At 43.8% G+C, this 25,684-nt stretch overlaps 1 protein-coding gene across 5 annotated transcripts in view; it reads left to right on the forward strand.

Moving 5' to 3' along the window:
• LOC129840687 (potassium voltage-gated channel subfamily H member 7-like) overlaps positions 1 to 25,684 on the forward strand; it is an 84,294-nt gene that overhangs the window by 22,324 nt on the left and 36,286 nt on the right. For 3 of the 5 annotated variants that reach the window (XM_055908761.1, XM_055908762.1, XM_055908765.1), the window contains exons 3-5: positions 2,119 to 2,274; positions 23,719 to 24,189; positions 24,756 to 24,776. In XM_055908761.1, the coding sequence (XP_055764736.1) occupies positions 2,119 to 2,274; positions 23,719 to 24,189; positions 24,756 to 24,776 (648 nt within the window). The remainder of the gene's footprint in view (positions 1 to 2,118; positions 2,275 to 23,718; positions 24,190 to 24,755; positions 24,777 to 25,684) is intronic. The other 2 variants (XM_055908763.1, XM_055908766.1) reach the window with 1 other exon arrangement.

Below are 25,684 nucleotides of genomic sequence, written 5' to 3' on the forward strand. Positions count from 1 at the left end.
CGTGCTTGATATGGGATTTCTGCAGTGCTACATATGGGATTGGTCCATTTATGACTCCTTCGTGATAATAACTCTCATTTGAATAATTTGAACTTGAGAGAGATTGATTTAACCCACACACGCCACAACGCAGAGCCACACTCAGACACACACAGAAGCACACCCACATGCAAAGACAGACATGCAAATCTAGTGTCACCAAGGTCAGTCCAGATTACACGATGACATGTTTATAAAGCACCATCATTATCATCACACCCTCACAACACACACACCCCAGCCTCCATAAACACCCCAGCCTCCACACACACCCCAGCTTCCACACACACCCCAGCCTCCATACACACCCCAGCCTCCACACACACCCCAGCTTCCACACACACCCCAGCCTCCATACACACCCCAGCCTCCACACACACCCCTGTCTCCATACACATGAATTTATACTGTACAAACGCTACCCACCGAAATAACACAAAGGCTGTATAGTAAATCCTGTTTCCCCTTTAATTTGTGGCTCTGTTCTATATTGCTGGCACTGACTTACTATTAGGACCTAGAGAATTCTGGGGCCCCAAATAGATTATGAAGCCCCAATGAGGGGAGAACAATCGGACGGTTGGTCGGTCGCTGGTGTTGTTGTTGTTGTTTGGTGACACAGACAGGAGGGGACAGGGTAGTGTTTCTTGGTCGTGTGTGTGTGTGTGTATGTGTGTGCTTACTTGCATGCGTGCGTGTATGTGTGTGTGTGTCTGCGTTTGTGTGTGTGTTGTAAGTGGGTGTTTGTTGGTGTTGTAAGTGTGTGTCTATGTTTGTGTTTTGTAAGTGTGTGTTTGTTGGTGTGGTAAGCATGTGTGTGTTTTTGTAGCTCAGTTGGTAGAGCAGGGCGCTTGCAGCACCAGGGTTGTGGGTTCGATTCCCACGGGGGACCGGTATGAAAGAGGTATTAGAACGTATGCACTCACTACTGTAAGTCACTCTGAATAAGAGTGTCTGGTGAAATGTAAATGTGTGTGTTTCCTGGCGGTAATGTGTGTTTTTCATGGCGTAAAACTGTCAGGGCTGGTTGCCTCGTGGGACCATGCTGAGCTATTAATAGGCTGGCGGTGACAGCAGGACTTTGATCTGCATGCGCTTGAGAGAGAAGCACTTTAAGAGAAGAGATGCCATATGATCGATATATAAAACATACGCCTATGACACAGGCCATGACAGAGATTCCACCTCCATTGTAGGCAGAGGAAAAGTTGAACATAATCTATTTGTCTTCACTCTCATCTCTCAGTGTCCCTCATTCATTTTGACACAGTGACCAATGCAAGCGTACTGCATGGCTTATCATTTGTAATGCACATTCAGGGTTTTCAGTGTGCTTGAAATACACCTGTGTGACTATTTTAGTGTTGTTGTCTGCTATTTCAATCTCAATATAACCCAGAGTGTTTGAAGTGCATCGTTTTCCTTTTTCATACGGGATGCGCGGTCCATCCCCTGCCCACTGGGCTTCGATCACAAACCACCGCTAACTCTGGGGGCGATGCTGCCTTGTGATGAATGGGGAACATTAACATGTTAATTACACTTGAAGGGATGACGTCGTCTCGTTTATTTGAGTCCCGGTGATGACTTAAATGTCCTTAATGAGACAGAGATTAGGTTGATTGCATCGAACCATAATTGGTATTAACACAATCCATTTTGGGGTTTCAGTGATCGCTCATCCACAGGAAGGGACTAACAATTAGGGAGGAAGACTGGATGCATTTGACAATGAGAATCTCTTTGGATAGTACAATGTCAACAGTAATAATGTTTTACCGGCCTCAACATACTGCTGATAATAATGGATTGAATTCATATAGGGCTTCCTACTAAATACCTTGAGTTTGGAATAACACAATGTTTACCAAATGAGGACCTTTTTTCCAAAGATGTATATCACTATTTGAGAAGATCACACACCAGAAACATTTCTCTCTTGACCTTTCCCTTCTGTTCTCTTTTTTCCCCACCTTCCTTTATCCAAACCATCCTATTTGGACAAAGATATCTAAATGTCAATGAGCATCAACTCTAGTGTGAAACCTGTGTCTCTTTTTCCTGTTTCCTGTCCCGTAGGCTCTGACTTCCTTTGTAACACCCACATCATCCCAGTGAAGAACGAGGAGGGCATGGTCATGATGTTCATCCTCAACTTTGACTACATCCTAGAGGAGGACAGCAGTGACTCTCTGGAGGGACTCAACCACACGTCTCCTGCCAAAGCTGAACCAAGTGAGTAACCTGTCTATGGCAGGTAAGGGTGCTCTCGAGCGGCTAGATGTTCTTTACCATACGGCCATCAGATGTGCCACCAATGCTCCTTATAGGGCACATCACTGCACTCTATACTCTTCTGTAAACTGGTCATCTCTGTATAACTGTCGCAAGACCCACTGGTTGATGCTTATTTATAAAACCCTCTTAGGCCTCACTCCCCCCTATCTGAGATATCTACTGCAGCACTCATCCTCCACATACAACACCCGTTCTGCCAGTCACATTCTGTTAAAGGTCCCCAAAGCACACACATCCCTGGGTCGCTCCTCTTTTCAGTTCGCTGTAGCTAGCTACTGGAACGAGCTGCAACAAACACTTAAACTGGACAGTTTTACCTCAATTTTTGATTCAAAGACTCAATCATGGACACTCTTACTGACAGTTGTGGCTACTTTGCGTGATGCATTGTTGTCTCTACCTTCTTGCCCTTTGTGCTGTTGTCTGTGCCCAATAATGTTTGTACCATGCTGTGTGCTGCTACCATGTTGTGCTGCTACCATGTTGTTGTCATGTTGTGTTGCTACCATGCTGTGTTGTCATGTGTTTCTGCCATGCTATGTTGTTGTCTTTGGTCTCTCTTCATGTAGTGTTGGGTTGTCTCTCTTGGCGTGATGTGTGTTTTGTCCTATATTATTATATATACACTGCTCAAAAAAATAAAGGGAACACTTAAACAACACAATGTAACTCCAAGTCAATCACACTTCTGTGAAATCAAACTGTCCACTTAGGAAGCAACACTGATTGACAATAAATTTCACATGCTGTTGTGCAAATGGAATAGACAAAAGGTGGAAATTATAGGCAATTAGCAAGACACCCCCAATAAAGGAGTGATTCTGCAGGTGGTGACCACAGACCACTTCTCAGTTCCTATGCTTCCTGGCTGATGTTTTGGTCACTTTTGAATGCTGGCGGTGCTCTCACTCTAGTGGTAGCATGAGACGGAGTCTACAACCCACACAAGTGGCTCAGGTAGTGCAGCTCATCCAAGATGGCACATCAATGCGAGCTGTGGCAAGAAGGTTTGCTGTGTCTGTCAGGCCAATTTATTGTCAATCAGTGTTGCTTCCTAAGTGAACAGTTTGATTTCACAGAAGTGTGATTGACTTGGAGTTACATTGTGTTGTTTAAGTGTTCCCTTTATTTTTTTGAGCAGTGTATATATTATTTATTTTAATCCCAGCAACCGTCCACGCAGTACCTGAATAGGCCCGTCATTGTAAATAAGAATTTGTTCTGAACTGACTTGCCTAGTTAAATAAATGTTAAATAAATACAAATTAAAAGTGTTGGCAATGTTTAATACATGGGGAATTCCCTTTGGTTGTGGGGATACCTTGGTATTTGTAATACTGTTACATGCAAACCACACCGGCCACGTTGTGCATGTGAGCGCGCGTTGCAAAATAAATGTGCACATACATGTTATTCAATCATTTCACCCACACCGCTCGTGTTAGTAAACGAGCGTCTGCGTCGCCAAGCGCTAAAATACAACTTGGATCTATTTGAGATGCTTTGCGTGCTGCAAGTCCATTCCTTATTGGATATTAGGAAGATACAAAACCACGTGGGTGCTTGAAAGACAAACACGGAGAGATGAATCAAAGATAACTAACTAACTACCTTTCCCTTTTTATCTATGGATTAATCGTCGGAGTAGAGAAACACGATTTTGTTTGTCTCCGTGTCAAAATTCTTCAAATAACCAGCTAAAAAGAAGACTGTGTGCTTGTCAGGTAAAATAATAACCCAATGTTCATATCCCATGACAAATTAGCTAGCAACAGCAACTAGCTAAATGTTTTGACATGGCACCAAATTAATATAGTTGGTTCACAGTTTTCATATTTCAACAGGCGTGTTATGAACGCGTCTGGTGTAGATTAACAAAATCAAATATCCGATTTGTATGAAAGACACTTGGCCTTTGTTTTTTGTCATCCCCAGATCTACAGTAGTCCCATCATGTGTTCACCGCTCACTTGACCTTGTGAACTACTGTACACCCACAGATATTCCTCGGCTTGGCAGGGCTGTCTCTCTCTAATGCTTCCCAGTGGTGCTGTACTTGCTCTCATTGCTTCCTCTTCAGGCATTGACATGTAAAATGGCCCCCACAGACCCAGAGAGAGGTCATCCCTTAGATCAGAGTAATTGGAGGCCCTTACAGGCTTTAGTGCTGTAGAGAGAGAGACAGAGTGTGTGTGTGTGTGTGTGTGTGTGTGTGTGTGTGTGTGTGTGTGTGTGTGTGTGTGTGTGTGTGTGTGTGTGTGTGTGTGTGTGTGTGTGTGTGTGTGTGTGTGTGTGTGTGTGTGTGTGTGTGTGTGTGTGTGTGTGTGTGTGTGTTTGCATGTATCTATAATCGTATTTGCGTAGTGGCATACAGTTGAGCAGACAGGTTTTTAGGATTTCCACACATGGAGAATTTGTTTTAGCAGCCTTTTATTAACACATTTCATGCAGTTCTACATAATTTACATGATAGATGATATTAGCAGAATACTTTTTTATCACACACCTCACTATTCAGGTACTGTAGGATGCAATTTTGGAACTTCAATTATTTTTTAATATTTATAATTATTTGTTTATCATTATTATTATTGTACATCATTGTTATTATAGTAGGCCTATTTATTAATCTAAACCAGTTCTTTAAATATGCAAAATGTGTTTTGTTTCATTCTGTTGAGACATTTTCTTTGGATAAATTACGTTCGATCTGTCTTTTTAAATGTGTGCTCCGTATTTAGTTTAAGATAGGTTATAAGTAAGCCTTTTGTAAAATAAATATTTCTTTCATTTGTTGGTTACGGTAGGCACTAGGTTTTCTTTGAAAATGCTGCAATATAGCCTGTTCAAAAACTTTTGTGGTGTAAACCAGTTCATAAGGTTTTTGGTTCATTCCCTTGAGTTATTTTCTTTGGCCAAATTAAGTTCCAACTGTATGATGTGCTTGCCGCGATATAATATCCTGCTCGTATTTTCCCTATAAACGATGGCCTGACTTACTGCACTTTTGATATTACCCTAATAAAGTTTAGAAACTTTTGTGAAGGTTTGGTGTGGTGTGGCTATTAGCTTAATATACTGCAGGCCTAATATATGAAGGCAGTGCACACCGGCTCTCCAACTGACTCCGACAGTTGAACTTGAGGTTTGAAAGAATATTTTAGACCTACCAAAGTTACTCTTATAATCAAACAATATAATGCGTATCTTTATAATAAAACATAACGAATTAGCTTCCTTCTGTATGCCTATATCTGTATAGCAGTCGCAATAGTCTATTTGACAAGTGTAAAGAAATGCATGTTGATGCCCCATCTATCTATCTATCTATCTATCTCTCTCTCTCTCTCTCTCTCTCTCTCTCTCTCTCTCTCTCTCTCTCTCTCTCTCTCTCTCTCTCTCTCTCTCTCTCTCTCTCTCTCTCTCTCTCTCTCTCCTCTCTCTCTCTCTCTCTCTCTCTCTCTCTCTCTCTCTCTCTCTCTCTCTCTCTCTCTCTCTCTCTCTCTCTCTCTCTCTCTCTCTCTCTCTCTCTCTCTCTCTCTCTCTCTCTCTCTCTCTCTCTCTCTGGGGCCTAAGCGTCTCTTCCTTTATACATATTTTTGTAATAGTAATATCATTTATTTTAATTTTATTTCACCTTTATTTAACCAGGTAGGCTAGTTGAGAACAAGTTCTCATTACAAAAACATCATACAGTGGACACCTAACCTAAGCCAATAGGCCTATGCATGCCCCTGATGCATGTAGTGCTCAACGCCCTGACAGCTGAACCGTGAAGTGGACAATTATTTTATTTAGGAAAGTATAAAACAATAGGCTATAAAGTTTTGCACATGCTACACATCAAAACACAAGGAATACTGTTTTGTAATTTGTTATAGACTGTTTTTAGGGACATGTAAATGTAGCTCATTTGACCAAAATCCCTTGTTTATTGATAGTGCTGGCTGCGTGGGTGGACGCCCTAATCGGTTACGCAACCATTGCAAATGATTGACCGGTAAATGTATCAAATGTCCGATAAATTGAAATCTTCCCAGTCACTTTGTCCGCCGCCAGATTTTCCTAACGGAAGCCCTGATATACAGTGCCTTCGGAAAGTATTCAGACCCCTTGACTTTTTCCACATTTTGTAAGGTTATGGGCTTATTCTAAAATATATATTTTTGAAACGTCCCTCATCAAGCTACACACAATACCCCATAATGACAAAGCGAAAACAGGTTTTAGACATTTTTGCTTATTTATTTAAAGAAAAGAAAAAATACATATTACATTTACATGAGTATTCAGACCCTTTACTCAGTACTTTGTTGAAGCACCTTTGGCAGTGATTACAGCCTCGAGTCTTCTTGGGTATGATGCTACAAGCTTGGCACACCTGTATTTGGGGAGTTTCTCTTATTCTTCTCTGCAGATCCTCAGAAATGTTCGATCGGGTTCAAGTCCGGGCTCTGGCTGGACCACTCAAGGACATTCAGAGACTTGTCCCGAAGCAACTCCTGCGTTGTCTTGGTTGTGTGCTTAGGGTCGTTGTCCTGTTGGAAGGTGAACCTTCATCCCAGTCAAGGGTCCTGAGCACTCTGGAGCATTAAGGATCTCTCTGTACTTTGCTCCGCTCATCTTTGCCTCGATCCTGACTAGTCTCCAGTCCTTGCTTCTGAAAAACATCCCCATAGCATGATGCTGCCACCACCACCATGCTTCACCGTAGGGATGGTGCCAGGTTTCCTCCAGGTGTGACGCTTGGTATTCATCAGACCAGAGAATCATGTTTCTCATGGTCTGAGAGTCTTTTGGTGCCTTTTGGCAAACTCCAAGCGAGCGTCATGAGCCTTTTACTGAGGAGTGGCTCCGTCTGGCCACTCTACCATAAAGACCTGATTGGTGGAGTGCTGCAGAGATGGTTGTCCTTCTGGAAGGTTATCTCACCTACACAGAGGAACTCTAAAGCTCTGTCAGAGTGACCATCGGGTTCTTGGTCACCCTGACCACGGCCCTTCTCCAACCAATTGCTCTGTTTAGGGGCCAGCTCTAGGAAGTCTTGGTGGTTCCAAACTTTTTCCATTTAAGAATGATGGAGGCCACTGTGTTATTGGGGACCTGTGTTTAGATTTCGAAGGATAAAAAATAAAAAACAATTTTTAAATAAGGCTGTAATGTAACAAAATGTGGAAAAAGTTGAGGGGTCTGAATACTTTCCAAAGGCACTGTTTCCAATTATGAAGATGAAGCATTGGCTACTCATCTGTGATGGTCCATGTGCTTGTATCAATATCTCAGATAAACTACTTTGAAAAATACTGCTGTTTGCTCAGAATCACTTCATTGTTGAAAATGTTTTTGTAAGCTTCAGATTAGTCTTCTCTTTTCAGCAGTAGGCATTTGCTTTCGAATTTTGAAATTAAGTATTTTGAAATTTGCAAAAGGTACATTTACAGCCGCAACCAGCCATAGAAATATAATCCATAGATGGTAGTTCCCATTCAAGTCAGGACTGGCAGCCATTGCTTGTGTACCCATGAATTTAACAGTCAAGTGCCAGGGTAAGAGGTTCCAAAATCCTCCTTTGAAGGATTTTGGCCACAACGCAACAAGCTGTTCTTTATTTGGCACACGTGCAGCCCAAATTGCAGCCAAATTGCAGTAAGTGCTTGTGATAAAATGTAATCCCCAGCTATTTGTTAGACGCTATTGATCCTCCGTAGCTATGTTATGCTCGCTAGTATTTTGATTTATTTTATGTATGCCGGTTCAGACAGGAGAAATATAATTTTGGAGAAAGATATTTTTATAGCTGCTGTTCTTATAAGGGTCTCACTCCCAGTTCCTCAAAAGCACCTCTGACAAAAGTGTGGGGCGGGCAATCCCATAATTGAATGGGGCATGAAAAAAAATCAGGCCTATCTGAATTTCTAAACAGCCCAGCAGTGTGAATGCTGCTGTCAGATGGATTTATTTACAAGGTGGAGTCTTACTCTGCACACCCACCTTGGCTCTCTCCTTCTCTCAAAGCCTCTTTTAATCTGATACAGGGAACTCGTCGTTTTCGCACTTTGGCGATTTAGGTTGGAACATTTAGCCCTTGTACATTTCAGGACATCATTTTTTCCTCATTCTTCCAGAGGAATTGTTCCTGTTCCTCTGTTAGCAGATAGATGATGGTCATGACTCATAGCGGTCCCTGCATAACTAAAGACCACAATTAGACCTGGTCCAACACAGAATTCTGTTACGCATCACCCTCTGTGGTTTAGGGCAAAAACCGGATGCAATGGAAAGAGAGCCTGTGATACGTCTTCCGCTTTTGTAAGTTAACAAGGGAACGCTCCATCTTAACTCCTCTGCATTTACTGGATTGGTTCAACAGTGCAGAAAAGAACCTCCCCCAACAGTCATTTTTTTCTTGTCGTGCCAGAAAGAAAGAAACACAGTTCAGGCGTTACTTTTACACCTGCTACATTAGGTTAGCCATGCAGAAATGCTACTACATGAACATTGATTATTCCCCATGCACACAAATTACGTAAGGGTCGGGCGAGGGAGTCAGAGAGAGAATGATGCTGTGGCCTCAGTTTGACCTAGGGCGTGCTCGGCCATGCATTAGGTGCTGCTGCTACAGTATGTATTGCTGCTTTGTAGCGTGTTTGTCAACCATAGTCTAATTTCACACGCCATCTTAGTCGGTTTTCTCTTTGTTTTGATCAGGGTTGCTGGAAATGGTGCTTGGTATGGACCCATTAATGGCATTGATGGTTGGATGTTTGAGAGCCAATAGGATGTATTGCCAGTGGTCAGTCATGTCTCTTTGGCTTTGTGTCGTAAGGGTGGAGATGTCAAGAAAATGTTTCCATTACTTGTTGAGAGGAGCGAATGAACAGAGGCGGTCATTCAATGGTATGGGCATATCCATGTGATGTTGAAGTACTATTCATTCACCCTTGGGGTGCTTCTGACGACATTGACTTCTACACTCATAGAAAAAAGTTTTCCAAAAAGGTTCTTGGTTGAGGTGTATTTTTATTTAACAAGGCAAGTCGGTTAAGAACAAATTCTTATTTACAATGATGGCCTACCCCGGCCAAACCCAGTGCGCTGCCCTATGGGACTCCTGATCCCGGCCGGATGGGATTCAGCCTGGATTCAAACCAGAGACTGTAGTGACACCTCTTGCACCGAGATGCAGTGCCTTAGACCACTGTGCCACTCTGGAGCAGTTCTACCAAGAACCGTTTTCATCTGAAGAACCCTTCTTGGAACCCTTCTTGGGTTCTTTGAAAGGCAAAGGATTCTACCTAGAACCTTTTTTATACTAATAACTGTTTTTGGAAGATTTCTTTTTAATGATTATTTGAAAGGCAAGAAGGATTCTTTGGAAGGCAAGAATGATTCTACATAAAAACCCTTCTGGATCTGAATAAGCTTTTTCATTTTTATATTTTTCTTTATTTCTGAGCATGAGTGTTTACCTCAGTGTTTACACTTTAACATCAGGAGTTTGAGTAATCTTATAAGTTTAAAAAGATAGGTCTGAGAATGTTTTGAACTGTACCTATAATGGGAATATTTGTGCATGTATCTGGTATTCTCTTAATCATTTTACATAAACAGTACTGAGAGTTGATATCTTTTCCATGATTTCTGTCTTTCAAATTTGTATTTTCTGCGATTTTACTGAGCAGAGAGTAAGAGAATAGAAGGGAGTTTGAGTGAACCAGCAGTGTATTGTATGGTACAGCAAATTGGCCGGTTTTACCAAGTGTAGATTTTTCAGTGTAACATTTATAGTGTTGATTCAGGTGTTAAATGAACTTAACACTCAGTGGTGTAAAATAATTAATGTTAATAACCAGAGTTGAGCGAGTTTAGTTATGTGGATTTTACTCTGTGTATAGCAAAAACCTCAACCACGCCCATCATTAGCATATTTCCCAGCATGCTCTATTACAGGTTAATTTTCAGAATTGTTTGTTTCAATATCTGTGTTTTTTTGCATGTACATTGAATGGTTGATTAATCTTATGCTACACAAAGATAAATAAGATACAGTACATTTTTCTAAACTAATCCAATCTGTTTGTAGTTGGATTTATTTCACCTGTTACTAAGATGGTTGTTCCGGTTTTGATGATTTTGAGACACTCGGGAGCCCCATAGTATAGAGGTCCTGGATTGCAGGAATCTTGGCCCCAGTGATGTACTGTGCCGTACGCACTACCCTCTGTAGCGTTTTGCGGTCGGAGGCTGGGCAGTTCCATACCAGGCCGTGATGCAACCAGTCAGGATGCTCTCGATGGTGCATCTGAGGACTCATACCAAAACTTTTAAGTCTCCTGAGGGGGAATAGGCCTTGTCTTGCCCTCTACATGACTGGCTTGGTGTGTTTGGACCATGATAGTTTGTTGGTGATGTGGACACCAAGGAACTTGAAGCTCTCAACCTGCTCAATTACAGCCCATCAATAAGAATAGGAATGGGGGCATGCTCGTCCCTCCTTTTCCTGTAGTCCATGATCATCTCCTTTATCTTGATCACGTTGAGGGAACGGTTGTTGTCCTGGCACCACACTGCCAGGTCTCTGACCTCCCCCCTGTCGGCAAATTTAATGATGGTGTTCAATCAAATGTATTTATAAAGCCCTTTCTACATCAGCAGATGACACAAAGTGCTATACAAAAACCCAGCCTGTTGGAGTTGTGCTTGGCCATGCAGTCATGGGTGAGCAGGGAGTACTGGAGAGGACTGAGCACACACCCCTGAGGAGCACCTATTTTTTAAATGTTTAAATTTGACCTTTATTTAACTAGGCAAGTCAGTTAAGAACAAATTCTTATTTTCAATGAGGGCCTAGGAACAGTGGGTTAACTGCCTTGTTCAGGGGCAGAACAACAGATTTTTACCTTGTCAGCTCAGGGATTCGATATCGCAATATTTCGGTTACTAGTCCAACTCTCTAACCACTAGGCTACCTTACACCCCCTCACCTGTGTTGAGGATCAGTGTGGCAGATGTGTTGTTACCTACCCTTACCCCCTGGGGGCGGCCCGTCAGGAAGTCCAGGATCCAGTTGTAGAGGGAGGTGTTTAGTCCCAGGGTCCTTAGCTTAGTGATGACCTTTGTGGGCACTATGGTGTTGAACGCTGAGCTGTAGTCAATGAATAGCATTCTCACATAGGTGTTCCTTTTTTCTTGGAGTGGAGTGCAATAGAGATTGCGTCATCCAAGGATCTGTTGGGGCGGTATGCAAATTGGGGTGGCTCTAGGGTTTCTGGGATAATTGTGTTGATGTGAGTCATTACCAGCCTTTCAAAGCACATGGCTACAGACGTGAGTGCTACGGGTCGGTAGTCATTTAGGCAGGTTACCTTGGTGTTCTTGGGCACAGGGACTATGGTGGTCTGCTTGAAACATGTAGGTATTACAGACTCGGTCAGGGACAGGTTGAAAATGTCAGTGAAGACACTTGCCAGTTGCCGCATGTTCAGAGTACACATCCTGGTAATCCATCTGGCCCTGCAGCCTTGTGAATGTTGACCTGTTTAAAGGTTTTACTCACATCGGCTACGGAGAGCGTGTTCACACAGTCGCCCGGAACAGCTGGTGCTCGCGGCTGTGCTTCCCTTTGTAGCGTCGGAGCCGGCATAGTAGGATTCAATCTTAGTCCTGTATGGACGCTTTGCCTGTTCGATGGTTTGTAAGAGAGCATAGCGGGATTTCTTACAAGCGTCCGGGTTAGCTCAGTGGAAACAAAATATGAAATATAGTTGATGCATAAGTATTCAGCCCCTTTGTTTAGGCAAGCCTAAATTAGTTCAGGAGTAAAATTTGGCTTAAGAAATCACATAAAATTTACAAGAACTCACTCTGTGTGAAATAATACATAATAATACTCTGTCCCCCATACTGTACATACACCATCTGTAAAATCCCTCAGTCAAGTATTGCATTTCAAGCACAGATTCAACTACAAAGACTGAGCTGCAAGACAGGAATGAGACTGCTCAGGGATGTTACCATGAGGCCATTGGTGATTATAAAACAGATACAGAGTTCAATGGCTTTGATGGGAGAAAACTGAGGATGGATCAACGTTGTAGTGACTCCACAATAATGACTGAAATGAGTGAAAAGAATAACACAAATATACCCCATTTTAATATTCCAAAACATGCATCTTGTATGCAACAAGGCACTAAAGTAAGACCTCATGGCAAAGGAATACACTTTCAGGCTTAAATACAAAGCCTTATGTTTGTAACAAATCCAACACAACACATCACTGAGTAATTCCTTCCTAATTTTCAAGCATGGTGGTGGTTGAATATTGGTATGGGCATGCTTGACATTGGCAAATACTGGGGAGTTTTTCAGAATAAAAAGAAACGGATAGGGCTAAGCACAAGCAAAGTCCTAGAGCAAAACCTGCTTCAGTCGGCTTTACACCAGAGACTGGGAGAGGAATTCATCTTACACCAGGACAATAACCTACAACACAAGGCCTACACTGTGTTGCTTACCAAGAAGACAATGAATGTTCCCAAGTGGCCAAGTTACAGTTTTTACTTAAATATGCTTGAAATACTATGGCAAGACTTGAAAATAGCTGTCTAGCCATGATCTCCAACATCTTGGCAGAGATTGAAGAATTTTGAAAAGAATAATAGGCAAATATTGCACAATCCAGGTGTGAAACTCTTAAAGACTTACCAAATAAGACTCACAGCTGTAATCCCCGTAGTGCCGGAAGACGTGGGTAAATAGCGCCTCCGCAGTCTGTAGGGCTGTAGGGAGACCGGGAGGAGACCGGGAGGAGACGGCAGGACTTAGAAAACCGATCCACAACAACCAGAACCGTAGTGTTCCCCTGAGACGGGGGAAGATCGGTCAGGAAATCCACTGATAGGTGAGACCATGGCTGTTGTGGAACGGGGAGGGACTGTAACTTCCCTCTAAGAAGGTGCCTAGGAGCCTTACTCTGGGCGCACACCGAACAGGAAGAGACATAGAACCTAACGTCCTTAGCCAAGGTGGGCCACCAGTACTTCTCCCTGAGACCCCGCACTGTCCTCGTCACACCAGGATGACCCAAAGAGGGTAGTGTGTGAGCCCACCGAATCAATTGATCACGAACACCAAGCGGCACGTACTTGCGACCTGTCGGACACTGAGGAGGTGCAGGTTCCACCCGTAACGCCCGCTTGATGTCCGAGTCCACCTCACATACCACCGGAGCCACCAGCCTAGAGCACCGGCCCCCCCTTCAGCAGAGAGGTAATGGAGGCCGCTACCTGCCCAAAACCCCGGATAAACCTCCGGTAGTAATTGGCAAACCCTAAGAACCGCTGCACCTCCTTCACCGTGGTTGGAGTCGGCCAATTACGCACGGCCTTAACGCGGTCACACTCCATCACCACCCCCGAGGTGGAAATGCGATAACCCAGGAAGGAGACGGCTCGTTTGGAGAACACACACTTCTCAGCCTTGACGTATAGGTCATGCTCCAGCAGTCTACCAAGCACCCTGCGCACCAGAGACACATGCGCAGCGCGGGTGGCGGAATAGATCAGAATATCATCGATATAGACAACCACGCCCTGCCCGTGCAGGTCCCTGAGAATCTCATCTACAAAGGATTGAAAGACAGCGGGAGCATTCTTTAACCCATACGGCATGACGAGGTACTCATAATGACCCGATGTGGTACTGAACGCGGTTTTCCACGCGTCTCCCTCCCTAATACGCACCAGATTATACGCGCTCCTGAGGTCCAGTTTTGTGAAAAACCGTGTTCCGTGAAATGATTCCACCGCCATAGCGATGAGAGGTAGCGGGTAACTAAACCCCACCGTGATGGCATTTAGACCTCTATAATCAATGCACGGACGCAGACCTCCCTCCTTTTTCTTCACAAAAAATAAACTTGAGGAGACGGGTGAGATGGAGGGCCGAATGTACCCCTGTCCCAGAGATTCCGTGACGTTTGTCTCCATAGCCAACGTCTCCTCCTGCGACAATGGGTACACGTGACTCTTGGGAAGCGCAGCGTTTACCTGGAGATTTATCGCACAATCCCCCTGTTGATGAGGTGGAAATTTAGTCGCCCTCTTCTTACAGAAGGCGATAGCCAAATCGGCATATTCAGGGGGAATGCGCACAGTGCAAACCTGGTCTGGACTCTCCACCGACGTGACACCGATGGAAACTCCCATACACCTCCCTGAACACTCCTCTGACCACCCCTGGAGAACCCCCTGTCTCCACAAAATCCTGGGATTGTGACTAGCTAGCCAGGGAACCCCCAGCATCACTGGAAACGCAGGCGAATCGATAAGGAAGAAACTAATCCGCTCCTTATGATTCCCCTGCGTTACCATGTCCAGTGGAACCGTGGCCTCCCTGACCAACCCTGACCCTAGTGGCCGGCTATCTGAGGAGTGCACGGGTAAGGGGGAATCTACCAGCACTAGCGGAATTCCCTGCTTGCTGGCGAGTTCGCAATCCATAAAGTTCCCAGCTGCGCCTGAATTGACTAGCGCCTTATGCTGGGAAGAGGGAAAAAAAGTCAAGAAAAAAAATAAATACAAACATGTGACCAACAGGGGGTTCCGGGTGAGTTTGGTGCTGACTCACCTGGGGTGACCGAGAAGTGTTCTGCCTGCCCTCTCGACTCCCAGACGGGCTCCTCCAGCACCGGTCGGCCGTGTGTCCTCTCCGACCACAGCTGGTGCAGGAGGAGCCTCCTCCTCCGGTACCCCTCGGCATGGCCCCCCCTAACTCCATAGGAATGGGAGCGGGAATGTTAGGAGGTGGAACAGACAGAACCCTTTCCGAACGCCCGCGGGCAGTCAGCAGATTGTCCAGCCGGATAGACATGTCTATTAGTTTGTCGAGGGAGAGAGAGGCGTCCCTACACGCTAGCTCCCTGCGGACGTCCTCCCGGAGACTACACCGGTAGTGGTCTATCAAGGCCCTGTTGTTCCACCCAGCCCCAGCGGCCAAGGTCCGGAACTCCAACGCGAAGTCCTGCGCGCTCCTCGTCTCCTGCCTAAGATGGAATAGGCGCTCACCCGCTGCTCGGCCCTCTGGAGGGTGGTCAAATACGGCACGAAAGCGGCGGGTGAACTCTGGATAGTGCTCCTTCGCCGAGTCTGAGCCATTCCAGACCGCGTTGGCCCACTCCAGAGCACGACCCGTCAGGCAGGAGTCGAGGACACTCACACTCACCTCCCCCGAGGGAGTTGGTCTCACGGTAGCAAGGTACAGCTCGAGTGGGAGCAAAAACCCCTGGCACCCAGTCGTCGCTCCATCATACTCCCTCGGGAGCGCAAGACGAAGGGCGCTGGAGCCGGACGCGGAGGGAGGAGGAGGTGGATTTGTCGAAGGAACCGGAGGTGAAGAGAGGAGACCACTCCTCTCCCATTGGTCCATTCTCTCCATCATCTGATCCATAGCCAATCCTATCCGATGGAGGACGCGTTCCTCCATTGATGGTATGGGGGTGGCAGCTGCTCCTGCTTTACTCCATTGTAAAGGTGCAGGATTCTGTAACGCTCTGGGCATAGTGGGTGCGAAGTCAGGCGCAGGAAGCAGAGAGTTCAGGGTAGTGCTATTTATTGCACACAAGCGAACATAAGCCACCCCACGAAACACAGGGCGCACACAAAACAAATGTCCCAAACAGGGGGACTCAAACAGTCCGGAGGAAAATCAACGCATGAAACATGGTCAAACTAGAACGTGCTCAAAGCAACACAAAAACAATCCCGCACAAAGAGCAGGCAGGCCTACTGGCTAATATAGCCCGACTAATCAGCCTACACACAAAACAGGTGAAACCAATAAACTGAAAGGGGAAAAAGGGATCAGTGGCAGCTTCTTCGGTAGGAGTCGGTGACAGTGCACTAAGCACCTAGACTGCACGGCTGGATATCCACTTTAAACCATCCATCTTCAGCAGAATCACAGCTTGAGGGAGAAGATCATTTAAAAAAAATGCTTTCTATTCTGCCTCAGTGATGATTGGAACCATATCTCTAGATATCCCTCTCTCTTTTTACTTCATCCAAATTATTATTTCATTATAAAGTCACCATTTCACTTCAGGACTGGGGGGGATCTGAGTTCCATTTAATATTCAATGCAAATATTACTACTAGCTGGTATCATAGCAACGGGGGATGGTGTTTGTGCATGAACTGGCTGCTGTGCAGTTTTATCTGTGTGTGTTTGCAGAGATAGTGCCATGCTCCCTGCGTGTAGTTCTACTGCAGTGGGCTAAATCAGGATCACACAGAGTGATTCTTGGTAGTCTTAAACAAATCTACTTTGAAACAAAAGTATACACCTCACACACATGGTTTTAAAAAAAGGAGACCAAAACAAACCAACTGAAATTTTCTTGGTCACATACACATGTTTAGCAGATGTTATTGCGGGTGTAGCGAAATTCTTGTATTTCTAGCTCCAACAGTGCAGTAATATATAAACAAGTAATATCTAACAATTTCACAACAATACACACAAATCTAAGTAAAGGAATGGAATTAAGAATATATAAATATTTGGACGAGCAATGTCAGAGTGGCATAGACTAAGATACAGTAGAATAGAATAGAATACAGTATATACAGTTGAAGTCTGAAGTTTACATACACCTTAGCCAAATACATTTAAACTCAGTTTTTCACAAATCCTGATATTTAATACAAGTAAAAATACCCTGTCTTAGGTCAGTTAGGATCACCACTTTATTTTAAGAATGTGAAATGTCAGAATAGTAGTAGAGAGAATGATTTATTTCAGCTTTTATTTTTTCATCAAATTCCCAGTGGGTCAGAGGTTTACATGCACTCAATTAGTATTTGGTAGCATTGCCTTTAAATTGTTTAATTTGGGTCAAACGTTTCGGGTAGCCTTCCACAAGCTTCCCACAATTAGTTGGGTGATTTTGGCCCATTCCTTCTGACAGGGCTGGTGTAACTGAGTCAGGTTTGCAGGCCTCCTTGATCGCACACACTTTTTTCAGTTCTGCCCACAAATTGTCTGTAGGATTGAGGTCAGGGCTTTGTGATGGCCACTCCAATACCTTGACTTTGTTGTCCTTTGTCCACAACTTTGGAAGTATTCTTTGGGTTATTGTCACGCCCTGGCCATAGAGGAGCTTTTATTCTCTATTTTGGGTAGGCCAGGGTGTGACTACGGTGGGCATTCTAGTTTCTTTATTTCTATGTTTTCTGTTTCTATGTTTTGGCCGGGTATGGTTCTCAATCAGGGACAGCTGTCTATCGTTGTCTCTGATTGGGAATCATACTTAGGCAGCCTTTTTCACACCTGTGTTTTGTGGGTAGTTGTTTTCTGTCTAGTTTATGCACCTTACAGAACTGTTTCGGGTTTCTTCACGTTGTTATTTTGTTCAAGTGTTTTGGTTAATAAAAAATCATGAACACTTACCACGCTGCGTTTTGGTCCGATCCTCATTACAACGAGATCCGTGACAGTCATTGTCCATTTGGAAGACCCATTTGCGACCACGCTTTAACTTCCTGACTGATGTCTTGAGATTTTGCTTCAATATATCCATATAATTTCCCTACCTCATGATGCCATCTATTTTGTGAAGTGCATCAGTCCCTCCTGCAGCAAAGCACCCACACCCCATGATGCTGCCACCCCCGTACTTCATGGTTGAGATGGTGTTCTTCAGCTTGCAAGCCTCCCCCTTTTTCCTCCAAACATAATGATGGTCATTATGGCTAAACAGTTATATTTTTGTTACATCAGACCAGAGGCCATTTCTCCAAAAAGTACAATCTTTGTCCCCCATGTGCAGTTGCAAACCGTAGGCTGGCTTTTTTATGGCGGTTTTGGAGCAGTGGCTTCTTCCTTGCTGAGCGGCCTTTCATGTTATGTCAATATAGGACTCGTTTTACTGTGGATGAATATACTTTGTACCTGTTTCCTCCAGTAGCTTCACAAGGTCGTTTGCTGTTGTTCTGGGATTGATTTGCACTTTTCGCACCAAAGTACGTTCATCTCTAGGAGACAGAACGCGTCTCCTTCTTGAGTGGTATGGCGGCTACGTGGTGCCATGGTGTTTATACTTGCGTACTATTGTTTGTACAGATGAACGTGGTACCTTCAGGCGTTTGGAAATTGCTCCCAAGGATGAACCAGACTTGTGGAGGTCTACTATTTTTTTCTGAGGTCTTGGCTGATTTCTTTTGATTTTCCCATGATGTCAAGCAAAGAGGCACTGAGTTTGAAGGTAGGCCTTGAAATACATCCACAAGTACACCTCCAATTGACTCAAATGATGTCAATTATTCTATCAGAAGCTTCTAAAGCCATGACATAATTTTCTTGAATTTTCCAAGCTGTTTATCTTCTCTGGGATAGGTGGGACAGTAGCGTCCCACTTGGCCAAAATCCAGAAAAATGTAGCGCGCCAAATTCAAATATATTACTATAAAAATCAATCTTTCATGAAATCACACATGAAAGACACCAAATTAAAGCTACACATGTTGTGAATCCAACCAACATGTCTGATTTCAAAAAGGATTTACAGGGAAAGCACACCAAACAATTCTGTTATCTCAGTACATAGCCACAGAAAAACACAGCATTTTCCCAGCAAAAGATAGTAGTCACAAAAAGCAGAAATAGAGATAAAATGAATCACTAACCTTTGATGATCTTCATCAGATGACACTCATAGGACATCATGTTACACAATACATTTATGTTTTGTTCGATAATGTGCATATTTATATCCACAAATCTCGGTTTACATTGGCACCATGTTCAGAAATGCCTACAAAATATCCGGAGTAATTGCAGAGAGCCATGTCAAATAATATAAATATTCATCATAAACTTTGATGAAAGATACATGTTTTACACAGAATTAAAGATACACTTGTTCTTAATGCAACCGCTGTGTCAGATTTTAAAAAAACTTTACGTAAAAAGCACACCATGCAATAATCTGAGACGGCGCTCAGATTTAACAACATTTCTCCGCCACAATAAATCGTTGTTTTGTTCGATAATGTCCATTACTTATGTCCAATTAGCTACTTTTGCTAGCATGTTTAGTACACGTGTCCGAACGCTTGCGCAGATGCAGGCAAACGTCGGACGAAAACTTCAAAAAGTTATATTACAAGTCGAATAAACTGGTCAAACTTTGTAGAGAATCAATCTTCAGGATGTTGTTATCATATATATCCAATAACGTTCCAACCGGAGCATTCCTTCATGTCTGTAGAAGTTATGGAACGCAAGGCGATATCATGAGGAAAGCGCGTGACCAAGAACTGGCAATCTGCCAGACCAATGACTGAAACACCTCCCATCCGGCCCCACATCTCACTAGAGGCTTCATTCAGCGTTCTACAGACTGTTGACATCTAGTGGAAGGCGTAAGATCCATATATTACAGGGAATTGAATAGGCGATGACTTTAACATCGACCAGTCTCAGAATTCTCACTTCCTGTTTGGATTGTTTCTCATTTTTCTGCCTGCCATATGAGTTCCGTTATACTCACAGACATCATTCAAACAGTTTTAGAAACTTCAGAGTGTTTTCTATCCAATAGTAATAATAATATGCATATATTAGAATCTGGGACAGAGTAAGAGGCAGTTCACTATGGGCACGCAATTCATACAAAAGTGAAAATGCTGCCCCCTAAATCAAAGAAGTTAAAGGCACAGTGAACTTAGTGTATGTAAACTTCTGACCCACTGGAATTGTGATACAGTGAATTAGAAGTGAAATAATCTGTCTGTAAACAATTGTTGGAAAAATGACTTGTGTCATGCACAAAGTAGATGTCCTAACCGACTTGCCAAAACAATAGTTTGTTAACAAGAAATTTGTGGAGTGGTTGAAAAACAAGTTTTAATGACTCCAAAATACTGTAAGTGTATGTAAACTTCAGACTTCAACTGTACATATGAGATGAGTAATGCAAAATATGTAAACATTATTAAAGTGACTAGTGTTCCATTATTAAAGTGGCCAGTGATTTCAAGTCTATGTATATTGGGCAGCAGCCTCTAATGTGCTGGTGATGGCAATTTAACAGTCTGATGGCTTTGAGTAAGAAGCTGTTTTTCAGTCTCTCGCTCCCAGCTTGATGCACCTGTACTGACCTCGCCTTCTGGATAATAGCGGGGTGAACAGGCAGTGGCTCAGGTGGTTGTTGTCCTTGCTGATCTTTTTGGCATTCCTGTGACATTGGGTGCTGTAGGTGTCCTGGAGGGCAGGTAGTTTGCCCCCGGTGATGCGTTGGGCAGACCGCACCACCATCTGGAGAGCCCTGCAGTTGCGGGCAGTGCAGTTGCCGTACCAGACGGTGATACAGCCCGACAGGATGCTCTCAATTGTGCATCTGCAAATGTTTGTGAGGGTTTTAGGTGTCAAGCCAAATTTCTTCAGCCTCCTGAGGTTGAAGAGGAGCTGTTGCACCTTCTTCACCAGACTGTCTGTCAGTGATGTGTACGCCAAGGAACTTGAAGCTTACCACCTTCTCCACTGCGGTCCCGTCAATCTGGATAGGGGGGTGCTCCCTCTGCTGTTTCCTGAAGTCCATGATCAGCTCCTTTGTTTTGTTGGCGTTGAGAGAGAGGTTATTTTCCTGGCACCACACTCCCAGGGCCTTCACCTCCTCCCTGTAGGCTGTCTCATCATTGTTGGTAATCAGGCCTACTACCGTTGTGTCATCTGCAAACTTGATGATTGAGTTGGAGGCGTGCATGGCCACACAGTCATGGGTGAACAGGGAGTACAGAAGGGGGCTGAGCACGCACCCTTGTGGGGCCCCAGATTTGAGGATCAGAGTAGTAGAGGTGTTGTTTCCTACCTTCACCACCTGGGGGCGGCCCGTCAGGAAGTCTAGGACCCAGTTGTACAGGGCGGGGTTCAGACCCAGTGCCTAAAGCTTAATGATGAGCTTGGAGGTTACTATGGTGTTGAATGCTGAGCTATAGTCAATGAACAGCATTCTTCCATAGGTATTCCTCTTGTCCAGATGGGATAGGGCAGTGTGCAGTGCGATGGTGATTGCATTGGCTTTGGATCTATTGGGGCGGTAAGCAAATTGGAGTGGGTCTAGGGTGTCAAAGCACTTCATGATGACAGAAATGAGTGCTACGGGGCGATAGTCATTTAGTTCAGTTACCTTTGCTTTCTTGCACCTGTACCGTGTCAGATATAGAGTTGAAATGTATTACATTTAGAGTTTTCATCCCAATATTACACTTTATATACATCACAGAAGACTGAAATATAACAAAACAGTTTGACATAGAAACACCAGATTTTCGATGTATATATTCTGGCATATTGTCAGACGGTATGCTTCATTTGCTATTCAATTAAGGGATTCTAAGCCTTTAGGTATTTCTGCTTTTGAAATGGTGTAATTAGACACAGCTTAAAAAGGAAAAAATGTATTGCTTAAAAGCATGTCATTTATGTTTTCTGTGTGTGTGTGTGTGTGGGGGGGGGGGCATAAAGTGGATATGCTTATGGTGAGGGAGACGTGTTGCCTTTCCTATATTTCCATTAATATATTGATTATGCACTTCTTCATTCATTTATTTGATAGGGACAGATACAATTAAACCATTGACAAATTAAAATACCAAGAATCAGATGCATTCCCACTGAAATATGTGTTATTATTTATTGGAATCTAGCTGGTGTGTAAAAGTAACACCTTCAAAGTAAATGACCCAAGTGTACACATGACAGTGTCTAAAATTGGTTGTGTGAACTTTGAAAATTGGAGTGTCAACAAAGAAAAAACGAGCTATGGGCACAACAAAAGAACACTGCTGAACATTGTCAATCATCTCTCTGCTATTCCCCACACTGCCTTTAACAATTCAACCTCTGAAATGTCATGTAGCAGGAAAAAAGGGCTTTGGTGAAGCTTGTATATATATTAAAAATGGAATATATAATTTAACTCTGACTTGTGTGTGGTTGGCTCTCTCTCTCTCTCTTTATTGAGTAATACAGGAAATTACCACGACACACGTTAGCTCACTAAAGCCCAAATATCAAGAGGGATATGGAGCGGAGAGTATTTTTTTTTCTTCATAGTTTATGCTTGTTTTTTGTATTAGCTTTAAGATTTATAGAGTAAAGTAATACTTCATCAGGAAAATGACTTTTGGAAGTTGTGTTATTTTATGAAATTCTTCACTTATGTTTTCAGTTTTTAATAAAAATGTACTGTTTTAATTACAGAAATAAAGACGTCAATGTCTCCAGCAGTATATAGGTTGTCCTTTTTCCCCTTTCCCATTACTCAGTGTTAGGTAGCTTCTGTAAGGGTGTTAGTTAGCTTCTGTAAGGGTGCTTGGATGAGGCTGAGAAGACCACTGGGAATAACATGTGATTTTTGTTCCAGGAAAGAATGCTTCACTAGACTCAATGGCCCTTAGCTGGCACGATCTGGCATCATCAATGTATGTACTATATGTTCTGTTGCCATGGTGCGGTGTCGTGTTCACAGACACATGTACTGTAACATGTTACTGTACGCACAGACTAATGATGGCATGTCTCTACAGACCAGGAGGAGAAAACAGGCATGCCTCATAGTTCTGACTGGGATTGTAGTTTCAAACACGAGCGTGCGTGTATGTGTGTGTGCATGTGTACATGCGTGCACCTGTGCATGTTTGTGTGTATAGCCACTGTATATCTGTGTGTTTGTTAGGTCACCCGGAACATGTTACACATTTGAAATGAGATCTTCTGACAAGGCCCCCAAAGTCCTTAAATACAAGATATCTCCACTTCAGACTTCCTAGAAACTGTACTCATAATGCATTGACAGACTCATTTGTAACATTTCTTGGACAAATATGATCTCTTTCTCCAAGGGTATTAATCAATCATCGGAAACCTGTTGTAATTTTATATTTTATGGGACTCTAATATATATGGTGGTTGCTTTATTTCGTCAAACGTCTAGCCCTGAATAATTGAAGGAAGCTGAAGATGGAAGCTAGGCCGTTGGGATAAGAGGCATTTGTTTTGATCTTGCTGCTCTTTTTGAAATAACTGTTGGCTAGCTCCTTTTGAACAATATTGGCACTCACTGCTTGATATCTGGGGAGTGAGCTGGAAACTGAGGATTAGCATTAGCTACAGAGCATCTATCCAGTTCGCCATCTTCCCCTACTTGTTTCTACCTAGTCAAGATCAAATTAAGAATTAATCCACAATGAATGAAGTCATCATGAACCACTCTGAAAAGGGCAGAGTTTTGTAAAAACGATTTCTCTTATTGTTGGTAATATTCCAAGCATCACTGTTGAAAAATTGTACTCTCTCTATCTCTTTCTCTCTCTCCAGGGAAAGGTAGATTGTTTTGTTTCCGGCTCCCAGCCTTACACCTCCTGGGCATCAGTAAGCAGTCCCTCCCTCAGCAGGACCCTGACGCCGTCATGATCGACTCGCCCCGCCGCAGTGAAGAGTCGGTGGCCACCCGCGACTTCCGATCACTGCCCACCCGGGAGAGCTGCAGCCCCTCCTACACCAACGACACGCGTGCCCTCATTGGCCCCAGCCACTGCTCCACCCCTGTGTCGGGACCCCTGGACCAATCGTCCCCCAAGGGGCCCTTCTGGGACAGGCTGGTTCTCCAAGCGGTTCCCCAGGCCCAGCCCCAGACTGTGGGCCCTCTGGCCCCCTCCATCCCAGGCCTGACCCCCACCGCATCCAGGGAGAGTGTGTGTAGTATCCGGAGGGCCTCCTCCGCTCAGGACATCGAGGGTTTTGGCTCCAACTCCAAGATGGCCTTCAGGGACCGACACGCAAGTGAAGGTATGTAAGTCAACACCACCTCCATGGTCGGAAATGCTTGTCTCCATCCATCCGTCTCACCCTGAGATGTTATGCTATCTTAAATCAATTTGGCCTTGCTGTTCTTACGCAGTAGATTTGGTCCCAATCCCAACCATTGTTATCATGTGGTACAAATCAAATCTAACCTTGGATCAGTGAATGAGGGTAGCTCCCCCAGCTCAACTGTACCTACTCTTAGTCATCAGGCAGCGCCACATCTATCCTGACTCCTGAATCACAGATCACCTTTCCACCCCCAGTCAACAAGAGGGGTACAGTACAGCCCCAGACTCTCCCTGTCTCTGTACCCAGCTAATATTTCTATCCCTCCCTACACCATTGAATCTGCATTTCTCATTCGAAGGGCCCCTGCGACTGACACTGTAATACGTCTACTTCAGGATAATGAATGGTGCGACGGCGATAGGGCTTTTATGTGGGTCGTCTTCCATCACTCGCTAGCTACGTACAGATCTGGAATCTCCTCTCACTCCTCCACCTTCCTCCCTTCCCCCTCTCTCTTCCTCAACACCATGCAATTGCAGACAATGGTCGTAATATCAAAGGTAACAACCCCACGTTCCTTGAACATAGCACGGATATAGAATATATGGCCTGAACTGCTTGCTGCATGGATTTTTCCATTCAACAACAACATAAGTCTGTGTTGAATGCTAATGCTGGACTGATACATTTATGAATTCCTCTGAGAATGCCATAGAGGCTTGCACGGTATAGTAGTAGTATTATTCATGCTGTAGTAAGAAGTGACCTGTGAGTGCCCTGCAAGCTTGCAGATCCCTACTGATTGTTTGGAAAAATCAGGCTGACTTTTGACCTGCCACGCACCTGCATGAAAACAAATCTTGCCTCATTTCCATAGAACAGGAAATCTCTAATAATCAATGAATCATAATAACAGTTGTCTTCGCCTGCTGCCAATAGTCCCCTTGACCAAAGACAACTGGTGGGCTATTTCCTTTGTCCTGTGTCAGACAGTTGAAGGGAATAGAGTGGTGGTTTATCTGTTTGCTTGAATAACGTCCTCCATTTTGTCTCCACTTTACCAAAAAAGTATTCCGATCCATGACTACTTCCCTAGTTAAACACTCTACCGTATTCATTCCGCATGTGGAAGCATACTATTATAGATAAAAAACGTAATGATACTGTAAGTAATTCTACCACAGGAGGTTGGATGCAACCTTAATTAAGGAGGACGGTCTCGTTGTAATGACTGGAGCGGAATGAGTGGAATGGTATATAACACATGGTTTCTAATTGTTTGATGCCATTCCATTTGCACCGTTCCAGACATTATTATGAGCCGTCCTCCCTTCAGCAGCCTCCACTGGATTCTACGTCAACGGAATGTTATCAAATGTCTGAGAGCCTTTTAACCTCCAGAAATGAATGAAATGACTGTACTTTCCTCTGGAATCAATCTCTTTACTGGCCTAACAGTGCATTCTGG

Source organism: Salvelinus fontinalis, chromosome 41, assembly GCF_029448725.1.
Source record: "Salvelinus fontinalis isolate EN_2023a chromosome 41, ASM2944872v1, whole genome shotgun sequence".
Lineage (NCBI taxonomy): Eukaryota > Metazoa > Chordata > Actinopteri > Salmoniformes > Salmonidae > Salvelinus > Salvelinus fontinalis.